Consider the following 23,633-nt stretch of genomic DNA (forward strand, 5'->3'; position numbering starts at 1 on the left):
TAGTTATCACTCTAAGTCTCTAAGCACCAAACAAATAAATAAAACCTTACGTGTGTGAAATCAAATATTAATCATTGATTACCTATGATTTTAATATTATTTAATTACTTATTTAACTAACTACTTAATCTATGATTTGCTGTATGAGATCTATCCATTCATTTACTTATGATTTTCTCTTTATCCCTAAAAAAAAAGAAAAGAAAATATTGCAGATACAAACTCACACAGTTTCATTATATTCGCAGTCTGCTTGCATGTTCTCTCACTATACTTTTCCTAAATCAACACCAATTATACGTCTTTTTCACCAAGTTCGCATCTTTACACCCTTTAATTCACACCCAGAATCTTAATTTCAGTTTTAATTCTGATTCTAATTCCCTATTTACTACTAATTTCATCTACGAAAAATTAGGGTTTTCGATTTTTGCTCACAACAGTACAAATTGAATCTCTCAAATACTCTAATTTTACTTCAGTTCCTTGTCCCCAAACCCTAGTTTATTAATTTCAATCCTAGATCATATCCCTATTTCTGTTTCCTAGGGTTTGCAACTTTTGTTTGCGTTAAATTAAGGTTAGTAAAGGTTTAGATTTTTAAATTAAAATTAAACAATGGAGAAATACGAACTTGTGAAGGATATAGGATCTGGTAATTTTGGTGTTGCTAGATTGATGAGAAATAAAGTTACTAAAGAGCTTGTTGCTATGAAATATATTGAAAGAGGGCATAAGGTATGTATGTATGTATATGTATATATGCCTGATCTATTATTGATCATCAAATAGTATTTTGTTTATGTTGAAATTGAGCTAGCTATATGAAGTTTGTGTAATTTTGGTTGCAGATTGATGAAAATGTTGCTAGAGAAATTATTAACCATAGATCGCTTCGACATCCGAATATAATTCGGTTTAGAGAGGTTAGTGATAGATCAAAATTTGTGTGATTGTTGTGATGCTATGAATTGTATTTTTATGCTGTAATTTGTGGTGTTTATATAGGTGGTACTTACTCCAACCCACCTTGCTATTGTGATGGAGTATGCTGCAGGAGGGGAACTTTTTGAGAGGATCTGTAATGCTGGAAGATTTAGTGAAGATGAGGTTCGAAAGTGTTAAATTTCAAATACGCATTTATGCGAATAAGATTAGGTTTGTTTGCTTTAAAATGTTGTTGTTATTGATATGTTATTATTTAATAATTCAGGCTAGATACTTCTTTCAACAGCTTATATCAGGAGTTCACTACTGCCATTTCTTGGTAAAACACTATTTTTTGTTATGTATATGCATATGGTATATGTGTTTGTTTGTTTTATAGGATTATATTATATTTCACTGTTTCATTAAGTTAATTTTGATGTTTTGTAGCAAATTTGCCATCGAGATTTGAAGCTTGAGAATACTCTTTTAGATGGGAGCCCTGCTCCACGGCTGAAAATTTGTGATTTTGGCTACTCAAAGGTGTTCATTGTGTTATAATTGCTAACTTTATGTAGTTATATAATAATATAATGATATATATCCAAAACGTAAAGGTTTAATTATTTTGCAGTCATCTCTGTTGCATTCGAGACCTAAATCGACAGTTGGCACCCCTGCATACATTGCTCCTGAGGTTCTTTCTCGTAGAGAATATGATGGCAAGGTACAACATTTCGACTCTTATATTCTGATTTAATTGCATCTTATAATAATGTCACCAGTGATTTGGATAATTGTTTATGAAATTCGTGCAATAATTGTTGATGGCACAATTTTTGTTCTACAATTATAAGTAGAATTTGAATTCCCTATTTTTCGGGGTTCGCGAATTTTGCTTTGTGGTTTTTAGACGGCGGACGTGTGGTCTTGTGGAGTGACACTTTATGTGATGCTTGTGGGAGCGTATCCTTTTGAAGACCAAGAAGATCCTAAGAATTTTAGGAAGACAATTCAAGTTAGTGACTTTCTACTAACTTTAATATAAATTATAAATAACACGTCTTTTGACTTTATGACACTTGCGTTGACCCGTGTTATCTTTTTCAGCGAATAATGGCTGTTCAGTATAAAATCCCAGATTATGTTCACATATCTCAAGATTGTAGACATCTTCTATCTCGGATATTCGTTGCTAATGCAGCCAGGGTAAGTATACTTTTGTAATATCAAATCACTATAAGAACAAAGATGTTGACTTTTTAGTTATTATTATGGGGTAAATGACTATGTTTTTGTATTTGCTGCAACAAAACTAATTGAGACCGTTCACTCATTTCATTTTCCCTTTTTCCATAAAATTTTGTTTTGGTCATTTTATGCATCATTTTTTCTAAATTATATATTCATACTAGTTTATACCCTAGACGACATTGTGGATTAATATCAGTAAAAATTAATGATTATGTTATTAATAATTTGTTAATTAAATACTACTGGTATTTAGTACTGTAATAAACAATAAATAATAATTAATTAGGATAGAGACAAATAATTAATTAGGAGATAGACAAATAATTAATTAGGAGATAGACAAATAACTAATAATTAAGCTTTTGGTTTGAATTGTAATCAATTGTTGAAATTCAAATTAGTGATTGGAATTCAAATCAAGAGTTTAAAAATATGAGAGACAAATATGACATCATCGTCCAAATGAATGGTGATCTAGTTAGCCATTTAAACGGTTGAGATTGAATACGTTTACCTAATTATCACTTTTCTTTTATATTAGTTAAGATTAAAGATTATATAGAAATAATTCCAATATATGTGCTTGTTTTTGCTACAGAGAATCACTCTAAAAGAAATCAAGAGCCATCCATGGTTCCTAAAGAACTTGCCTCGGGAACTAACCGAAGCAGCGCAAGCCGCATATTATAGGAAGGAGAATCCGACATTTTCCGCACAAAGCGTAGAGGAAATTAATAAGATAGTGGAGGAAGCAAGGACCCCACCGCCAGTTCAGCGTTCTGTTAGCGGGTACGGGTGGGGAGATGATGACGAGGACGATGATGATGACGATAAAGAGGCCGAGGGTGAAGCAGGAGATGAAGAGGAAGGTGATGAAGATGAGTATGATAAAAGAGTTAAAGAAGCTCATGAAAGTGGAGAAGTGGGTCCCATTTAAAAACTGTTTGATTAGTGTGTAAAAATGGATGTTAAAAATCTGTAAATTTGTGTGGTATTTATTTATGTTAAATAGGTGTGCTTGGTGTGTGAGGACATTAGGTTTGTGCTTTAATTATGGTTCAGTTTTCATGTTCAGGAATTGGGTTCTTTTTGATAATTATATTTTTGTTTGGTTTTGTTTTAGAAACTTTCTATATTACAATTAATAATCTTTGTAAATTATGCGTTAAGTTAAAAAGTTAAGAAAATTAGAGTATGATTAGCTTATGTGGCTATAATTCATGTAGTTTTTTTTACATTGTAGATGCTTAATGTGAGAGTGAAACCATTTATTTTTGACACAGGAATACACAATGAGGCGTAAATAGATCAAACAGTTCTATCAAGTATCAACTGCAAATTTTTATTAGGAAAATTGTTGACTTATATAAGCCTTTTTCTAAAAAAAGAATAAAAATTGATTGATTAATTCTTTCCTAACAATTTTGATAAAGTAAAAAATGTTAATTAGATATAAAAATGTTTCAATTATTCGACAAAACATTCATTTATGATGCTAATTGAATTTGTATAAGATTTTAAACTTGATTCTTCACTTTAAGTTCCACCACTAAACTACTTTTCGGGGTTCATCAAAAGATATGATTTAACTGGTATAATCAATTTTTTTGTTAATATATAATACATATGCGATGATTTGGTACCAAGTAACATCAGAGTCATCATTTTCATTTGGCCACGCTTCATGTACTTGTGTTGTTGTCGGATTAATTTATATATTTATTTTGTCTCAATTAATCAAGATGTAGCTTTAAATTGACTTTTCTTTTTTGAATTACCTCACGTGTCATGATAGTCACGAGATAAATCAGTTAGACTACGTATATCTAAATAAAACTCCCTTCCCTTACCCGAATAGTTCCTCGGGAATAAGAAAAACTTTATCCGTTTACCCATTTAAGAGTTTATCTGTAGCCCTTTTTCACATACCTTGTATCGAAATACAAGTTATTTTTCTTTTAAGTTGAGACCCAATCTTTGAAATATCCAGGCCACATTACTTTATGCCAGCTTTCTTATATTTTGTTTATGATATTCTACTTTTTGGAATCTGGTTTCATGATGAAGAAATTGTCATCTTAGACTCTTCTCATGATTTAGGATTGCTGCACAGGAACATATCAGCAAAAGGATCACCAGTTCTTGAGATTAATGGCATATTGACATGTAAGTAGTCTTCCTTATCCATTGGTTCCACAAAAGGGTACTAGGGGTGGTAAAATGGGTGGGTTGGGCGTTTGAGTAACTGGTTAAATTGGTAACATATGATTACAGAAACTATGACATGACAGTAATCATGTGACTTCTTTCTTTAGAATGGAAAACACACACACACCCCCATGACAGTAATCATGTGACATATTTTTAGAATTACCTCAATACGGTTAAGCCAAAAGCCCTTTGGTCAGCTGACTTGTTTTTAACAGAACCTATACATGTGGTTTTATATATTGTAATTCAATCTGGATGACTTTTTACTTGCTCGACTCATGTAACCCATTTGAACCTTATTGCCCACTTTGACCCGTAACTAAGTCATAACTGAAGTAAATCACTTTAAAAGTCAAATAGATAAAACTTATTTACTCAATTAGGTACTCGAAACTAGTCCGCTCTTAATTAGTTCAATTCAAGGTTGTGCTTGTATGTACTAAACTACTAATAACAATGTAAATACAGGGCAAAAATAAGCATGGAGATAAGAGTACCAGATACCATTAATTTTTGCTGTATATAATGTTACTTTGCATTAGGGATATTAATTATACAAACGTTGTACTAATTGCCAAGCCACCTACTACTTTTTGATTAATTTTTCATCAATAAGCATCGTCATCATCTACCTTCCAATGCTAATGATCAATGGTGTAGGCTACCAAAAAAGCAAACACCGAATTTATTCACAAACTAGTTTGATAAGCCATAAAGATGATCAAATCACGTTTAAAACTAACAATTACCATGTCCTGTATCATACCTATTTGTCAAAAACTGCATAGTATTTAATCCAAAATAAAATAGACATTGATGAACATACTTACAAAAGGATTCAATCCAAAGTATCTTATTTCATTACCTTTACATAGATAGATGGATAGTGGTTAATAATTTGTACATGTTCCCCTTAACTCTATTTAATTACTAATTTCTCTACACACAAATCATGTACTTAATTAATTAATTACCCCCACTCAAACCACATTTATGTACAAAATCACAAACAAATCTAATCATTAAATAGTCACACATTCTCCATCAACCGCTCGTACCACGACCAATGAACACTCTCAGTTACCCTCGCCATCACTCCCAACACATTTCCGGCTTCCACTAGTCTATCGGTCAAAACACCCGCTCCTACTTGGCGGAGCGCCATGTCAGCCAATCGTCTTCCGTAGGTCCCACTGCCACCAAGTACGACTCCTCTAGTAGCCAAATACACCGCGCTAGACACCTTAACGAAAATCGGATCCTCAGCTTGTACACTTTTTCTCAGCATTCGTGCCATGACGAGTTTTCTCGATTCAGTTTTTGTCGGGTAGTTCGTTTTATCCAAACCCTCTGCGGTTTTGGTCAACACTTCAACAATCTCCTCAAGACCTGCAGACTCTACTGTATCTAAAATTTGAAGAAGATCAGTTGAGCATTTTTGTATTATGGTTTCCATGTCTTCCAGGCTTGATATAATTTGTTCCATGATAAGAATTTGTCGAAGGACTAGAATACTGCACAAAACATTATAAAATTTAGTAATATATCAACCATGATGGAACTATTAAATTAATACAGAATACTACAAGTGGCAATATGGGCAAGTCAACAGCTTAGACAATGGGTCAATCTAAGTTGAAATTGGCATCGGGCCGGGTTTGGCCAGGTATAGGTAGTCCAGACCCCGAACCCAATTAGGAAACAATGTCCTAAACCCGGACCCATACCGGAAGGGGCCCCATTTACCTACTAAATATCGGGTTATCAGGTTTCCCCACGGGTAAATGGGGATCCCCATTTACTTGCTAACTATCGAGTTAACTGGTTTAACCGTGGGTATCGAATTACCTGGTAGCGCTGACTATGATCTTTTGAAGTTGAGATTGAACCATCCTCAGCCTAAGAAAGTTAAGTTCCAGTGTTTCGGGTAACTCATCTTGTGTCACACCGTAAACATCATTCACCAGTTTCAACAAACCCAGCCGAACTAGCAAATCACACTTTTCTCCCTTGCACTCCGGGTACTGATTATCTGTAGGAAAACAAATATATATTGGTCAAACTGACAGTTTTTAACATGATTAATTAAGTGCTAATCAGTATATTACCTGCAGTATCTATAACAGAAATAGGGGTTGAAGTTTGCAATCCGTTAGAGGAGGTCACACCAGTTCTAAGGGTTGTGACAGGAAGAACTACCCTATCTGACGGAGAATCGTCCTGTAAACTTGTAACAATTCTTTTGTGATCACTCCAAATCTGATCAAAGGTGGGCCCTACAGATGAAAGCCACCTCCGAGTCAGAGGAAGACGAGCTGATGCGTCAGAAGGTGGACCAAAGTGCTTTTCAAATGCTTTTCTTAGGTACTCCAAACCAGCAGGCCCCTTAAGTAAGGGTTCCATGCTCTTAATACGAAAACTACTTATTTCTTTCTTGAGAACCTACATATACGAATTTGAATATTAAGAACTAAGTAAGGTAATGCAACATTACTGATACATTATCATAAATATAAGAGTAAAAATAGAGACGAAGAGATGTGTGGATAGGATAACAAGTCATAATTTTTAGTTGGTCTTTTACTCATATGGTGGGCTGAAACGGGCCAGGTCAGGTTGAGTTAACCCACAAACAATACATCGTCCATTATCTAAAAATACAAAATAAATATGTAAATTGATGTGTTATGATTTAGAAGGTATTATGCACTTAAACACACTTGCCATTTAAACTGCTTCTCTTCTAATATTTGGCCCATCTGATCCGTACACAATAAAGCATAACCCAAACCAAACCAAGTCGTTCATAAATTTCAAAACTTTAACCTTAAAAACCGTTTCTTTTCTAATATTTGGGCCATCTGATCCGTTCACAATAAAGCATAACCCGAAACCAAACCAAGTAGTTCATAAATTTCAAAACTTTCACCTTAAAACCCTCAAGCGCACGACTAAGTAAAACAAATACCTGTATCTGCTGCAGGACAAAGCGCAAGCCTTTAACCAATGCAATAGCATATGAACGATTAGAATCATCTGCCCTGCATATATCAGCTAATTCACTCAAAACTTTCTGATGTGCATCTTTTAGATTATTTTCATTTGCAGGAGCTGAAAGCTTCTGCAGGTTGACCAATGCAAACTCCATAATTTTCCCAAGATACTCCATGTCTAAACCGCCAGAGTTCAAAAGCTACAAACAACACGATAAACGTTTCAATAAGATCTAACCCACCCAAAAAAACAAACAAAAACACTAAAAAACAAGAATTCCAACATCCAGTTAGCATGTTTACCTGAGAAAGAATCTCAACATCAATGGTTTCAATGATATCTTGTTTCCAACTCTGAGGAGGAGCCATCTCACAAAGTTCATCTCTCACTTCCTTCATTAATTCAACAACTCGATCATAATTGTCTTCGTGTATAGACTCGGTAACACCATCCCAAAACAGTTTTTCCATTGTGTCTCGTACCTGTAGCCACAAAAGGTTAAGACTTTTACTAAGCAATGCATACTATCGAATGCTGCATTCTTACTGGTATAGAATATAGAATATAATAACTGAAACAGAAGAAAAAACTAAATAATAATAGACGAACCAACCTTGACGAAGGTCGGGTCTTCATCGGTAACATTTAAACTGTTGGCAGATGAATAATGTTGTCCATGAACATATTCATTAACAATCAACTCATTCTCCTTGCTAACCAAATCATCAGAATGGTTTAATTCTTTTTCTGAGTGAACATCTTTTACCAGTGGCTTTGAACCATCATCCTTGAATAGGGCACGGACCACACGACTAGGTTCTTCATCTGTCTTTCTTTTGTCCGACTCAGCACCATATGGGGTTACAGATGAAGATGAAGATGGAGGTATATGTGCAACTGGGGAGACAATGGGGCTACCATTCTCCATTGCATTAAAGTATTTTGTTCGTGTATCAACAAGAGCATCCCGCATGCGTTCTATTCCCGCATCTCCACTCAAGTGCATTACTTTTTCCCTCAAAAGTAGCTGATCCTCTGTAACCTGCATTCACATCATTACAACACCTAATCAGCAAACAAAAAAATAGCTCGTTGTTTAGCATTAGAGGTAGTAAAATAGGCGATTCTGGAAAGTCGGATAAAACGGGCCAAATGAGTTTGGGTTGAAGTATGTGATATATGTGCAGGATGGACACCTGCAACCCTTCTGCTCCACAAGATTTGATCTTTTTATAAAATAGATAATATAATGCATCAAATATATCTCATAGACGCTATTATTTTGACAATAACCTAAATTTTTGGATTTAAAGAGAAAAAAGTTACAATTTGGAAAATTCCAAGCCAGTTCCTTTTGAGCAGATAATTTAATTTTACCCGTTAGATAGGATATAATCCAAATCAGCCCATTCACTAATAAAGATGTCAAAACTGTGACATCTATATAGCAAATATTATCACCATACAAATACAGAAAGAACTAAGGCTAGAAGACAAACCTGTCTCTGAATAGCTTTCATATCATGGGTAAGATTAGCACCATCTCCATCAGGTGTCAGCTTGCATTTTTGCATCATAGAAATTTCCATCTGGCATGCAGCCCTAACCAAATCCTCCTCTAAAGACTCAGCATCTTTAACCTTCCATACCACAAAACTATTCAAATACGCGCACCATGCCGAATCAAAAGCCGCCAGCTGTGACCTAATAGTGAGTCTAGGGTTTGACTCTTCATTACATTTCCCTAGTAAGACGTTTATCAACAACTCAAATTCTTGAACGAAGTTCTTAGCAGACTGGGCTAGAGCAAACTCGCGCTCCCCTTGACCACTAAAAACTGCATCAGGATGACCAAGAATCATATAGGCACATAGCACAACTCTCACTTGATATCTCGATAGCTTAACGGGTGATTTGGGTGGTGATTTGGGTAGTGATTTGGTAGTTTCGGGTCTCTTTACACGTCTACTGCGAGGTGTGCTTCTACGTGTGGTTTTACTAGGTGAAACAACTCGTTTAAGTAGGTGGTCAAGGTCATTATTAGTGCTTGCTAAAGCTTTATAACGGATTTCAATGCGTTCAAATAAAGCTTTTGTAGTCTGAAGGGTAGAAGGTGTTTCAATCAGACGTGCAAACTGCTCAAATGGCATAGATTTTACATGCTCCTCGTTGATGTTTAGTTCCAAGTAGGCTTTTGCCAATTCAAAGGTAGTCTTTTGTTTTGTAAAATTCCTCCAACACCTAACAAAATTAGTACAAGTAAATATCACAAGGTCCCAAAAAACATTCTTTAAATACATTGTATGTCACACAAATGTCAAAAGTTGTCACCTTGCTAATTTTCTTGACAAATAGTCAGCCTGCTTCTGCATTTTCTTGGTCCAACTAAAACCTACAGAACTATGTAACCTTGCTCTCTGCATCAGGTATTCTGCTCTCTGTCTCTTTGCCTGTATATATAAATGGGTCATGATTGCTACCTGTAAACATGAACATCCAAGAATAAAAATAACAAAAAGACATACATACCCTTTGTAATTTATCTTCCAAACTCTCTCTCAATCTCCTCCTTTCAATCTCTCGCTGCTGAGAAACATACTTAGCTACCTTTCTTACTTGTAAAAGCCTAGCATGTGCCTTTTCGACGTCAGCTTCCAATAATCCCAACCTTTTCTTTTCAGCTGCAGCCCGTTTTTGACTTATAGCAGCACAAACACGCTCCTTATACTTACTCTCTCGAGCAATCCTTCTTATCAGAGATTGAGATGTTCTTTCTCTTAATGTTGCCCTGCGTTGCCTGTACGCTTTCAGGATCCTCATTCTGTTTGTCTCTGCCTGCCTTACGCGTAATTCCACTTTTGTCCCTAGCTCTGCACATTCCTTCTTAACACGCACTTCTACTCCAGTTCTAGCTGCTTGCCTCAACTGATCCAGCTTAGCTAGACGCAACTGAGCTTTTGCCAAAATACTGGACCTGATAAATGATGCAAGAAGTAAAAGAAGATAAGAAATCATTGACTAACAAAGTAACAACATCACATAATCAGAGTCACCAAGTTTATATACTTTATAATCTACAAGCGAAGAGTGAAAGGGGAAAATAGTATCAAACAATCAGTTAACGGTGTATGGATGTTTCATACATCCTGTTACTTCAATACAGAATCTATCTCTTAGACTAAATTTCAATTTCAATACCATGATGCCTACATATTGATGTTACAGTAGCAACTATATGATGCTAATGATCAGCGAACAAAACAAACAAAAACAAAAGCATGCCAAATAGTGGGTAGAAACTAGAAAACAACCTAAACTTCACATGGAACAAATAAGACTTTAGTAAGCACCTAATTGACAGATACATGTCACAATCAGAGATAACCTTACGAAATTCAACCAAATATATCTAACAAATTAGTACATAAAAAATCTGACAATATTTTCCAAAGAAAAATATACCTCTTCTGTTCAGCAGCCAAGAGCTTGGCCTGAAGACGTTGACCAAGGTTCTCCTCACATGCAGATTGTGGAGGACTCCTCGGCTTCGGACGCGCCTTGCTTGATAGATGCTCATAAAACTTCTGCAAACGTTCGAAACAAGAAAACGTCTAAGTAATCATATTACCTAAAAATCTGTATAATTACTCCAAAAAAATCCCAATATATAATAGAATATGTAAAAATTTATCATTATTACTTAATTAAATACATGAAAATTGACTCTTTTTCAATTGCTATATGTGAATCTTCAAACTTTAGACTCAATAGATTCACCATAAGTAAAAATTCTGAAGTAACCACTTTACCTAACTCGACGACAACCCTTAACAACAAAAACTGAAAATAAAAATATTTTTTTTTTTTTTTTTTTTTTTGCATATACTAACGATATAAAAATAAAACTAATTTTACTTGATCAATAACTCGTGATAAAAGTTATTATCAAATAAACACGCTCCTAATCAGTAATTAGTAACCGAAAACAAAAAGACTCCTAATTAATCGAAAAATTAATGACGTAATCAATCGAACTACCAAAAACAAATCATCAAAACCTAATTACCTGACGACGAAGATCAGCATCGCGAAGTTTAGCTTCAATTTCTTGAGCACTAGAAGGGGATGATTTTGTTTCGGTGAGTCTACGACGAAGTCTCGGCGGCATGATTGGTGGCGATGATAACTCTGCACCGTCAACGGCCGGAAATTCCATCGCGATTCCGATAACTTCCGGTGAATTATCGACTCCAACCTCCATCAATTAAGTCTATTTATCGATTATATGAAATTGAATTTGATATTGATATTATCGTATATAAAAACCCTTAACACGCAATTGATCAATCACACTTTACTGTCTTTAGAACGAACTTTGTTAATTAGTTTATATATATTGAATTAGGATTAGGACTTTGTATTATGGACGGAAGTATATATTATCTAGAATGCACACGCGATGTCTATGGAGACGTTTATATATTAGTAAATAAAATAAAATTAAAATATTAAATTATATTTAATTACAAATTGTTAGTTTGTAAGAGGAATTAAAGGGGGTGAATTCTGGAATGGGAAAGATGATGTGAGGGGGTTGAAAGGAGAGATTAAATCGTTGAAATTTTGATGTAAATTTATAATTTTACCTTTTAGTATACTTGTAATCAAGTTTAGTCCTTTATATTGTTTTTGTAAATTGATTGTTTTATTACGATTTCATTCATTATTTCACAAGGGGTATTTGATTGATAAATTCATAAAATTTGTGTAATATCTTTGTGTCAGTATAATATGTTATTTGTTATTGTTGTATGTTATTGTTGGTGAATAATAATAGTAGATATATTATCACTCTTCGGATCATTTTATCGCATGCTTAGCTTCGAGGTATGTGTTACTTTGGTCTATATGAAAATGAAGAAACAAGTTAATTATACATCAAGTTGTTGACGTCATATTGCCATCTTAAAGGAGGATGTTTTGGTACCATCTATTTTGCTTGCTCATCTTTGAATATCATATGGAAAGGAAAAATGATTGGTCTCTGCCGATGATTCGAAAATAAATCCCAGTAGACTTTCTGTAGTCACGAACGAAAATTGATTGGAGTTGTATAAGCTAAAGGAGTTTTATAAAATCTTTTGGTGATTTTTTTTTTGGGGCTTTTGTTTGTTTTGTAATGTAGTTTTGGGTTTGTTTCTCTGTTTGATTCTTGCTGACAATTTTTTGTTTGCCTAATTGGGCTGGAAGTTAAATAAAATAGAATTTTAAAAATATTATATATATATATATATATATATATATATATATATATATATATATATATATATGCGCCTGCGGCAGCGCCTCTGGAGCCGCCCCTCCCCCCGTTCTGGAGCCAGCGCGTTCTGAATGACCTCCCTTTGCTGGTACGGGCGGACCCAGAAAGAAGAGAGGAGGGTTCACCACCAGTCAAGAACAAAAACTAGAAGAATAAACAAGAGATAACGCGCATACAAAGAGGATTCTTAACCGTTCGCGAAGAGAAGGTAGTTGTTTTAGGCAAGGAAAAAGCCAACCATAGCAGAACGCAATCAAAGCTTTCGTCCTTGGCCGCTCCTTCAACTGATTTCATGCCCCGGAACGTTGAATGAAATAGGTGGCCAAGTTCTTTTTTCATGAATGATTCGAGCCGTATGAAGGGAAACTCTCACGTACAGTTTCTTTTTTTGGGGTGGTTACGGGAACCAACGGTGACGAAGGTTACCTACTTTCGGTGGACGTGGAGCCAACGAGTTCAGTCAAACAGCGTAACGAGTCTAAGGTTGCAGAAGAAAGATGGAGGCCTTTATGAATGAAGTATAAGTTCCTGAGACAAATCTGCTGCTCGAGCTCTTCTACCTGGTAAATCTCCATGAAAAAGGGGCAACTTTCGTGCAGTTTGTAATATATATTAATATATATATATATAAATCTGCTGCTCGAGCTCTTCTACCTGGTAAATCTCCATGAAAAAGGGGCAACTTTCGTGCAGTTTGTAATATATATATATATATATATATATATATATATATATATATATATATATATATAGTCTTTGGGAACATTAAAATTTTATTAAAACACATAGACCCCTAACGAGCAACAAAGAAGGCAAAGAACATAAAACGATTACAAATTTGTCTATATTATATAGTGGTAACAAATGAGAGTAATTTATTGGTAGTTTGTATTAATACATATTAGACCATATCGTGTGCGCCTACAGTGATTGATGACACAAGATATGGAAGTTTAAAAAACATATGAGATTTTTATTAACGTATTTGAATCAGACTTGAAAGTTGAATTTTTTTTTTTTTAAACATTCTCAATCGAAGAAGCTATGATTGCTGACACCGATTAATTGTAAGTTTGTATTGCATGAGTATAAGTATTTATACACTAATAATAGTATCATACTTAATTGATTATTGATTTAAAATCTTTAACTCATTGAAAGGTATGTCTTCACTCTTTGTTTGACATTACCTATTAATATATTTGGTTTAATTAATTAATGTTGATGCTAATGTTAATATGATTAAATTAAATATTATAATTAAATAATGATTAGATTAGAAGTTTTTGCATTAAATTAAAATTAAATTAAAATTAAAATTAATTAAAATTAAAATTGATACTAAAAGAACATAATGATTATATATCACTTTGTATCTTTTTTACTAATTTTTACCATCACACAAAAAGCTAAAGTTAAAAAAGTCAGGTAAGAGGTTAATCTTGTAATAAAAATTGGGACATAAAATTAGGGACTAAAAATTAGGTGTTACTATTGCAATATATTGAAAGTATAGGGGCTAACTATATAAAAATGTTGTTTGAGTGCGTGTAGGAATGTTTGAAGTTTCGACACGTCATTGCATATGCCACAACGGTTCTTTTTCATACTTTATTTTTCTTTCCTCTTCAAAGGAAAAACAAAGGCTTCAAAGTTTACTTGCATTATTTTCTAATAAAGTCATTCTCTTTTATTTCAAACATGTTTTTAAGTGTTTATAATCACATGAATGTAAGAAACTACTAAATAGGAGTATATGTTTTGTAAAGTGTTATACATTATTTATTAGAAAAAATGCTAAATGTAATGTTTAAAACAATATTTAAGCTTATTGTATTTGAAATTATAAGTTCAGTTTAATTAATCGTACAATATAAATATTGATTGTAATACCGACCTTTCATATATAAATTTGATAATAACAATAGTAAATTCGAGTTATAGATACTAATTTAAGTTTAAATGTAGCTCTCAAGGACTAAGTTTAATAATATATTTGTGCAGCTTGGTTTAGGTTTTAGTTATTTGTATTGTGTTACTTTAGTTACGGTTGGTTAGTTTGAATTTTGGTGGCGCTTTTATTTGTGCATCTTTGTTTTGCTTGTATGTTTGTCCCACATTTTTTGATGAGCTTCGGTCTATACACCCTTTCGACAAGGTTTGGTTTGTTTTGTTTTGTAGTATCGAATTTCGTTCGGGTTTTTCTTGGCTTAATAGACACGTTCATTTTTGATAAACGTGTTTTGGTAATATAGTTTTTCATTATCTTTGGAGGAAAAAAAAAACAAAAATTTTCATTTATTATTTATTATTCGCTCATGGACACTTATAGTGAGACGGAAAGAATATTATCTTTGAGAAAGTTCTTGCAAGACGTTGATAACTCTACTTGGTCAAACGATTCAGATAAAAAAAACTTCAAGAATAAGTTGCATATTATTTCAAACTTATAACTTAAAGATCATGTAACGATAGTTTTCAGGATTACTGTTAAGGTGATTAAAGTTTCATACAATTTTATAATCTTTATTCTAAATTATATATAACAATAACAATATAACATACAAGACTTTTATACTACATTTTAATGATAATTTTAAAGCTCTCGTTAGAAGTTTATAAATAAAGATACTATAAAATCATAACGTCTATTCTATAAATAAAAATACTATACTATGTGATAAAGTAGCTTTCAAGACCAACGAAATATTCTTCGTGTTTTGTTTTTTTAATAAAATTTTAAGATAAAATGCATCCCAAAAATAATAACTTAATAATCACATAAATTTCGTTATTGACCATATATCTAAATTTCCTTTGAGAAAGACAAATAAATTAATAAATTAAAGCATCATCAAGGTGGCGATGATGGTTAATCAAAGAAACAATGAAGGTTGTGGTAGCTCTCATAATGAGTTATGATGGTGGCCTGATGAGCAGGAGTAGTCTGTGGCAGTAACAAGAAAGAAACACGAAGAAGAATAGATGCAACCGGAGGTAGTTTGCGTTGGTATTGATTGTTGTTGAGCAAAGAAAAATTTTTTTTATAAAAATCACAAAGGTGGCGGTTATGGTGAAGTGGTGTTGATATGATGAATCGATGGTAATGGTGACGGGTTTGCAAGATGCTTGAGAGATAGAAACAAGAGAAAAGAAGAGGGTTGTAATGGTGAAGACGATCAAGAAAACGTTAGTGTTGCATTGGTGATTTTGGTCGAGAGTTTTCAAAGAATGAAAGGTGATAGTTGTTCGTGATGAAGTGATAGTTGATATTATCAGTGAATTAGCTTCGTTTAACAACTGAAATGGGGTAGATAAGAATTTGGTGTCGACAGATTTAAGGACCCAGTACACAAAAAAAATATAAACAATTAAAAGGGGAAAACAAAGACTTCTAACTGAATTTGGACTTGTCCTTGTGATTAAGCAGTGATTTGTACGAATTTTACAAATCAATTACAGTTTGAAAGCTACCAAAACAGATTCGTACGTTCAATGGATAATGGAAGCTGTCAAATTTTGTTTATAGTGAATGGATTTATATTTGATTATGTAAAAATCGTTTTGTATTATTTACACTGGAATTCATCGTTTAATATCTCAATCGACATGAAGAATCATCAGGTACTATGGAAAATAATAAAAAAATAAAAGAGGATTTTGACATCAAACAAACTTTGTATTCTTCTGTGATTTAATTCGTTCCTTTGCCAATAGGATTAAAGACAGGGTTAATTTTAGAGATAGTGTGATGGTGAGCTGAAACGTATTCCTTTACTTTCCTGTATAACTATATTTGTTTATATATTTATATACGTATATCTATATCTGATTATATATAATTCAATATTTTATATATGTATATATGTATATGTATATGTATATATCTGTATTTGCATCATTACCTATTTTGCTATATATATATATATATATATATATATATATATATATATATATATATATATATATATATATATATATATATATATATACTTGTATCTTAATTATATAAAGAAACATATTAATATAAATTTTCTAACATTAATATATAATATTAATTCTATCAATAATAATGAAACTAATAATATTAATAATAATATCAATAATATTAATAATACTTGTACATATCAAATTTTACATATTTTATATATTTCAATAATAATATTAATAATACAAATGTTATTATTAACATTTATAATGACAGTTGGGTTAATAGTATAACTTTTACATTTTTAACATACACTTAATAATAAATATATACAGAAATCATTTGTTCTATTTAACAACAACTTAATTATTTATATCATTTATTATTTTACAATTTATATCTTACATTTAATCATATATTATATCTAATTATTATATATCATTACATTTATATATACATATTTATTTACAAACGATTGTTCGTGAATCGTCAGGAATAGTCAAAGGTCAACTGTATTCATGTAACAGTTCTAAAATTTTAAGACTCAACATTATAGACTTTTTCTTATCGTATAGAAATCATATAAAGATTAAGTTTAAATTTTGATCGGAAATTTCCGGGTCATCACAGTACCTACCCGTTAAAGAAATTTCGTCCCGAAATTTGATCGAGGTCGTCATGGCTAACTATGAAAATGTTTTCATGACGAATATGAGTTGATAAATAGAGTTTTATCATCATTGAATAATATAGATAAAACAATTTGATTATGCGAAGATTATAAGTGAAGCTATCGCAAGAGAGTGAAATGAGTAACGTATATTCGTTTTAACCGATGATGTTATTATGATTGATTTCCGGAATTCATGGAATTTAAAGAAAATCTTCGTAATAAGATTTGGTGTTTCGGAGATTTAGGAAATCAGGATCTTCTTTGATTAAATGCAATAATCTGTTCCGATTTTAACTGTCGAATAATTTACTATAAATTCACCCCCTTCGTTTCCTTATTTCCATATCTCACATCTTCTATTCTTTCTCCTCAATTCATATTTTAAAACATTCGTCAATATGCTCCATCCCATTCTGATCCTTGATATCCTCTTAACTTTCATATCTGTCAATTTTCTCTTTCATCTATCACCGAAGGATTTTATTTACTTTTACTATTACCTTGGGGTTATAGTGTTTTTAATTCTCCCGTGCATTTACGTGGCAATACGTATTGATATGCACGGTTTGTAATTTATATGTTATTGTCGAGCTTTATATTTTCTTTTATATTCAAGAGTTCCATACTTTTGTCTGTTCTTCCCGACTTCAAGTCAAGCGAATAATGGTCCGAAATTCGTAGGTATGGATTTTGAAATGAATATAGTTAATGTTCTAAGAAAGAAATCGTAATGGCACGATCTTGATTTGGTAAATTACCAGAATATCTAGAAAGATAGAACTATCAAGAAGATATGTTCTTAATACGTTTGGAGGTTGAGTAAAATGTAAGAGTCGTGTAAATGGCACATTATGACGGTATGTTATGTGAATCATCACGTTCCATTAGAAACTCAGCATGAATTACTATAATATAATCACGTTGATCAAGTGTCATTATATTATACTAACTCATGCATCAGTTTCCAACACTACTTCAAAAACATTCATATTTTAAATTCGAAGGTTCGCAGAATATAGAAACTAAAACAGTTTCCTTTTATGATATAATACGGATAGCGCAGAGGGATAATTGATATCGGACGAGAATATTTATGAAGATAGCTTCAGAATTATTGAGGATATTTACAATGAAAGATACGATAATATCTTAGAATTTTAGATTCACGTGTGATGAAGAAATTCATTCACAATGATTTAGAACAATTACGGAACAATGCATTTGCTAAAGATTTCATCAGAAACAGAATCATCTGGATTCTTTATGTACAAGTTTAGTCCTTGTGATTTGTTCAGAGTCTACTTCATGGTTTGTTCAATTCTGTATCATCAAACTTTCGATTGTTAAGGTCGTTTACAGTTTTTGCTGCTTCACCAGTTCTTGTAACACTTAGGGGAATTGATTCGCAGACTGGGTGCTTTTCCGAAATTTAGGATGGAAGATCATAATTCTAAGAGATAAATGTTATATGTATACATATAACTGTTGATGTAGAAACGCTGCGAGATTCAAAATATTGATTGCTAATTCCCGGTAATTGGTATGGTAATTCTCGTTATAAGATATGGATGAGTATATGGTAAGGTTTTAATGAACAACCATAATGGTTCTTCGAAGAGACTTAAGTTAATGAGTAATGAAGTTGCTGGTAAGGTTACTGCTAATGTGGTGAGATATAAACGATTCTTCGGTAATGATGACGAAAGACAAACTTATATATCAAGCTTATAATATAGTTAATCCGAATGAAAGTCGAAGTTGACTTGCTGGAGCTGTGACAAAATTGGCTAATTTGGAAAGAGATTGCAAAGTTATTTCGGTAATAACAACGACAAAAGAGCTAGCACATGTACTTGTTAAACGTTTACTCAGGTTCCAAGTGTTTTTCAGGTGCATAACTATATGCATAATCTTTCCTTCCGTAGATGAAGTGCGGTTGGTTCATCCTACCGATTGAGGTGTTTTCAAGAATCATGAAAGGTTTGAACGCAGATTGTTATCATCAAGATACAAATGAGGTTTAAGATGGAAATCAAGTGGCAAACTTGAGAAAATATTTAACTGTAGTAGATGTAATTTATTTACGATATTTTAAGTCAAAATGTTTTGTAATTAATATTTCTTACTCTTTTAATACTTTTTGATTGTCCATGATAGTAGTCCAATAGTTCAATAGTTCCACCAAGACTAGTATATTATAAGGAAATAGTCGTAACTGATATAGGAATATTTAGCTAGGAACAGTTGGCTAGGGTTTGGTTAGTATAGGTTTAAAGTTTTTCGTAGTTAATTAATTGGTTACTAATCAATTTTAATTTATTCATTATTTTCTTCATTATGCCACTTGTCAAATCTTGATTTGGATTCTGATCGGTCAAAATCCGAATATGAAATTGAATTTGGATGAAAATATTTGTTCTTTGGTGAACGGATACGTATATGTGTGAATTTGAGCAGTATTATTAATGACTGCTGAATCTGATACCAACTGAAAGGACCCGTCCTAATCCATCCGGACAACGTCCATATCGATTATAAACGATTCACGACAGTCGATTACATCGCCAGGTACTTGACCTCTATATGATACATTTTACAAACATTGCATTCGTTTTTGAAAATACAATCTTTCATTACATCGAAAGTTGACAACAGACATACCATTTCATAATATAACTAACTATAATTGACTTAATAATAATCTTGATGAACGCAACGACTCGAATGCAACGTCTTTTAAAATATGTCATGAATGACTCCAAGTAATATCTCTAAGATGAGCAAATGCCCAGCGGAAGATTTCTTTCGTACCTGAGAATAAACATGCTTTCAAGTGTCAACCAAAAGGGTTGGTGAGTTCATTAGTTTATCATAACAATCAATTCAATATTTTAATATACCACAAGATTTCATAATTCAATACACATCCCATACATAGAGATAAAAATCATTCATATGGTGAACACCTGGTAATCGACATTCACAATATACATATAAGAATATCCCCATCATTCCGGGATCCTCCTTCGGACATGATATAAATTTCGAAGTACTAAAGCATCCGGTACTTTAGATGGGGCTTGTTGGGCCCGATAGATCTATCTTTAGGATTCGCGTCAAATAGGGTGTCTGTTCTCTAATTCTTAGATTACCAGACTTAATAAAAAGGGCATATTCGATTTCGATAATTCAACCATAGAATGTAGTTTCACGTACTTGTGTCTATTTCGTAAAACATTTATAAAAATTACGCATGTATTCTCAGTCCCAAAAATATATATTGCGAAAGCATTTAAAAAGGGAATAATGAAACTCACCTTACTGTATTTTGTAGTAAAAATACATATAATGACATTGAACAAAAGTAGGGTTGGCCTCGGATTCACGAACCTATATCATTCGTATATATATTAAAACATATTCTTGTAATCGAACAAATATATATATATATATATATATATATATATATATATATATATATATATATATATATATATATATTATTAGAGATATAATTTTTATATTATTAATTTATATATTTAGTTATTATTATGTAAAAATATAACTTTTGTTATGTTATATATATCAAATATTTTATATGTACATATTTCATTTGTTTGTTAAAATTGTAATTAAATTAATACTAAAATAATATTAGTAGTGATTAAAATAATGATAATGATAATACTAGTGTTATTAACAATGATAATAATATTAATGATTTTTTTTAAATATAAATGTTAGTTTTAAATGATAACTTTATAATACTGTTAATAACAGTAATTCTTATTTAAATGAAAAGTTTATTAATAATGATAATGGAAATAATAATTTTTATATTAATACTTAGTACGTAATAATAATAATTATTATAGAAATTTCATTACTAGTGATAATATTAATATCAATACTTATGTTAACCATAGTCAAAATCTTCATGTTTAATTTGTGAACTAATAACTAAAACTTCTATATCATCAATTCGTAATCCAAGTCATAATAGTAGTGCTTATTAATAATAATCATACTAATAATAATATTTAGTGATAATTCTAGTATTTAGTAATGATAATGATAATGATATTAATATAAATGATAATAATAATACTAAATAATAGTTCTAATACTTAATGATAATTATAATAATAACAATAAGGATAAGTGTAATAATACCATATTAGCAATAATACTCATAATAACAATGCTAATAATAATAATAATAATAATAATAATAATAATAATAATAATCATAATAAAAGTAATAAAAGTAATAATGAAATCAAATAACTACCTCAAAATAGGCTTTCTACAAAAATAGTGACCCAGCTAGGACTCGAACCCGAGACCTCTCGCTCCTGCACTAACACCTTAACCATCCCTTCTGCATCTGTCTTTCTGATTATAGCTCAAACTATTTAATTATAACTCCTAATAATTTCTGTTATACTTCCTTCATCTTCCTCAAAACACAGTCGACCCAAATCCATTTTTACTTATTCACCACATCGATCTGATACTTCCAAATAATTATAAACGACCACGATCCATGTTTGTATTAACAACAGAAAAAAAAAAATTTTAAAAAAGAAAGAACCTGCTGTGCTGCTGTCGCAGCTTTTCTAAAAAAAAAAAAATTATTAATTTTTGATTTCGGAAGCGTTTTAGATTAAACTCACAACACGAATTAATTTTCTAAACATGTTTAGAAACTATTAGAATCGCTAATTGAACCATAACTGCAGCAGGTAGCTCGAATTTGATCCAAGAACACTACGTTGACTTTTTGTTCTTAAAGTTTGACTCCAAAATTCTTGATGAATATAAAGAATTGAAATCTATAACTTTGCAGATAGTCTAAACACGTGATTTACAATTGAACTGCATTGTCATATTTTTATAATTGATTCGTATTAGAGATATGAATAAAAAGAAGAAGGACAGAGGGTAGCGAACAAAAAAGAAAGAAAAAAAATATATTTACTTTAATGAGTATAATTTGCTGATATCAGTTATAATCGATGTAGAGTGAAACTAAACGTTCATTATATTTTGGAATTGGTCGGCCTGTATCAATCAAGATTTTAAGAACAGACAAAAAAAAATAATAAAATAAAATATAGGTGTTGAAACTAGCTCCTAACAGATTTTGGCATGTTGTAAATGACTCATTGTATTAAAGCATTGATATATCCGGATTCCATCATCTTTATCAGACAGGAGACAGATTTGATAATGATATAAAATAGGTTCCATAATTTTATCTCTTTTCATATTTCATTAAAACTATTAGTTAATAAATATATTAATAATAATAATAATGATAATGTTTTTAATAATAAAAATAGGGTTACTAATTTTATTAATAATATCAAAATAATACTTAATGACATTTAGTATAATGGTAAGAATAATAAAGATAAAGGTATCAATAATAAAGAAAATTTTAATAATAACAATAATCATAATAACTACTAAAATTTTAGTTTTGATCAATATTATAATAATATTTATATTTAACATCCTTATTTTGATATTTATAATCTTCTAATTAATTGTAGTATAATATTAATAATATAAATTTTTGATAAAGATAATAATAATAATAAATAATCATGAATGATAATTAAAATTTATATTTTACTACTACTAATTATAAGGTTAATAATTATAATAATGGTATTAATAATAATAATAATAATTAACAAACTATTTGTATCAATTTTTCTATTTGTGTAATAATAATGATAACACTGATATTTCTATTAAATATCTATTCTAATACTAGTAATGAAAGTAGTAATAATAATAATACTTATTAGTAAAGATAACAAATTACATGCCTTAAATTTTATGATTATATATTATCTTTAATAATATAACTAATACTGATATTAATCATTAATGTTAGTAGTAATAATGATATTACTATAACCTTTACATTCTAACTTGTTAATAGTTTATTATGAATTTCGTAATATTTAATAACCATATATTATAATAACTTTTATTGATTATATACTTATAACATATAATAATTACACATAGAAATCATATATATTTATATATATAACTTCTTTTTAACATAATTAGTTTATAACTTATCTTACCTTTTAAATCAAATGTTTAAATTCTATTTTATTATTTTTAATTATCATATATACTTACAGTCATATATATTGTAACATCCCGCCTTTTTCCGTCAACTTTTTCGTTTAACTATTTTAAACTCCGTTATATGTTTATAACATCTCCCGTTAATACGCGTTTCGATTTATCTTGTTTAGGTAATTTAACGCACCCGATTGGAAGTAGAGGGACTTGTTTTG

At 31.2% G+C, this 23,633-nt stretch overlaps 2 protein-coding genes across 2 annotated transcripts; one reads left to right on the forward strand and one right to left on the reverse strand.

Moving 5' to 3' along the window:
- The first annotated feature begins 212 nt into the window (after positions 1–212).
- On the forward strand, positions 213–3,297 carry LOC139871883 (serine/threonine-protein kinase SRK2A-like). Its single transcript, XM_071859629.1, has 9 exons — positions 213–738; positions 852–926; positions 1,009–1,110; positions 1,214–1,267; positions 1,378–1,470; positions 1,562–1,654; positions 1,841–1,945; positions 2,038–2,136; positions 2,780–3,297. Exons 1-9 carry the CDS (start codon positions 619–621, stop codon positions 3,116–3,118), a joined length of 1,080 nt encoding a protein of 359 aa, XP_071715730.1. The 5' UTR covers positions 213–618; the 3' UTR covers positions 3,119–3,297.
- Positions 3,298–5,215: 1,918 nt separating this feature from the next.
- Positions 5,216–11,817, reverse strand: LOC139869971 (uncharacterized). Its single transcript, XM_071857826.1, has 11 exons — positions 11,453–11,817; positions 10,849–10,970; positions 9,916–10,360; positions 9,718–9,836; positions 8,886–9,627; positions 8,000–8,428; positions 7,689–7,868; positions 7,361–7,585; positions 6,501–6,834; positions 6,241–6,424; positions 5,216–5,906 (listed from the first exon to the last, which is right to left on the reverse strand). The coding sequence occupies exons 1-11, from the start codon at positions 11,645–11,647 to the stop codon at positions 5,423–5,425; spliced, it is 3,459 nt and encodes a 1,152-aa protein (XP_071713927.1). The 5' UTR covers positions 11,648–11,817; the 3' UTR covers positions 5,216–5,422.
- Positions 11,818–23,633: the final 11,816 nt, after the last annotated feature.

Source organism: Rutidosis leptorrhynchoides, chromosome 10 (assembly GCF_046630445.1).
Source record: "Rutidosis leptorrhynchoides isolate AG116_Rl617_1_P2 chromosome 10, CSIRO_AGI_Rlap_v1, whole genome shotgun sequence".
Classification (NCBI taxonomy): domain Eukaryota; kingdom Viridiplantae; phylum Streptophyta; class Magnoliopsida; order Asterales; family Asteraceae; genus Rutidosis; species Rutidosis leptorrhynchoides.

Bases quoted from the DNA above. Each gene is read 5' to 3' on its own strand.
- LOC139871883 (XM_071859629.1), top strand. From the start codon at position 619: ATGGAGAAATACGAACTTGTGAAGGATATAGGATCTGGTAATTTTGGT. The intron at 1,268-1,377 runs GTAAAACACTAT...GATGTTTTGTAG, and splicing joins TTCACTACTGCCATTTCTTG to CAAATTTGCCATCGAGATTT. The intron at 1,946-2,037 runs GTTAGTGACTTT...TATCTTTTTCAG, and splicing joins ATTTTAGGAAGACAATTCAA to CGAATAATGGCTGTTCAGTA.
- LOC139869971 (XM_071857826.1), bottom strand. From the start codon at position 11,647: ATGGAGGTTGGAGTCGATAATTCACCGGAAGTTATCGGAATCGCGATG. The intron at 7,586-7,688 runs GTAAACATGCTA...TGTTGTTTGTAG, and splicing joins ATGTTGAGATTCTTTCTCAG to CTTTTGAACTCTGGCGGTTT. The intron at 5,907-6,240 runs GTAATTCGATAC...TGTTTTGTGCAG, and splicing joins ATCATAGTCAGCGCTACCAG to TATTCTAGTCCTTCGACAAA.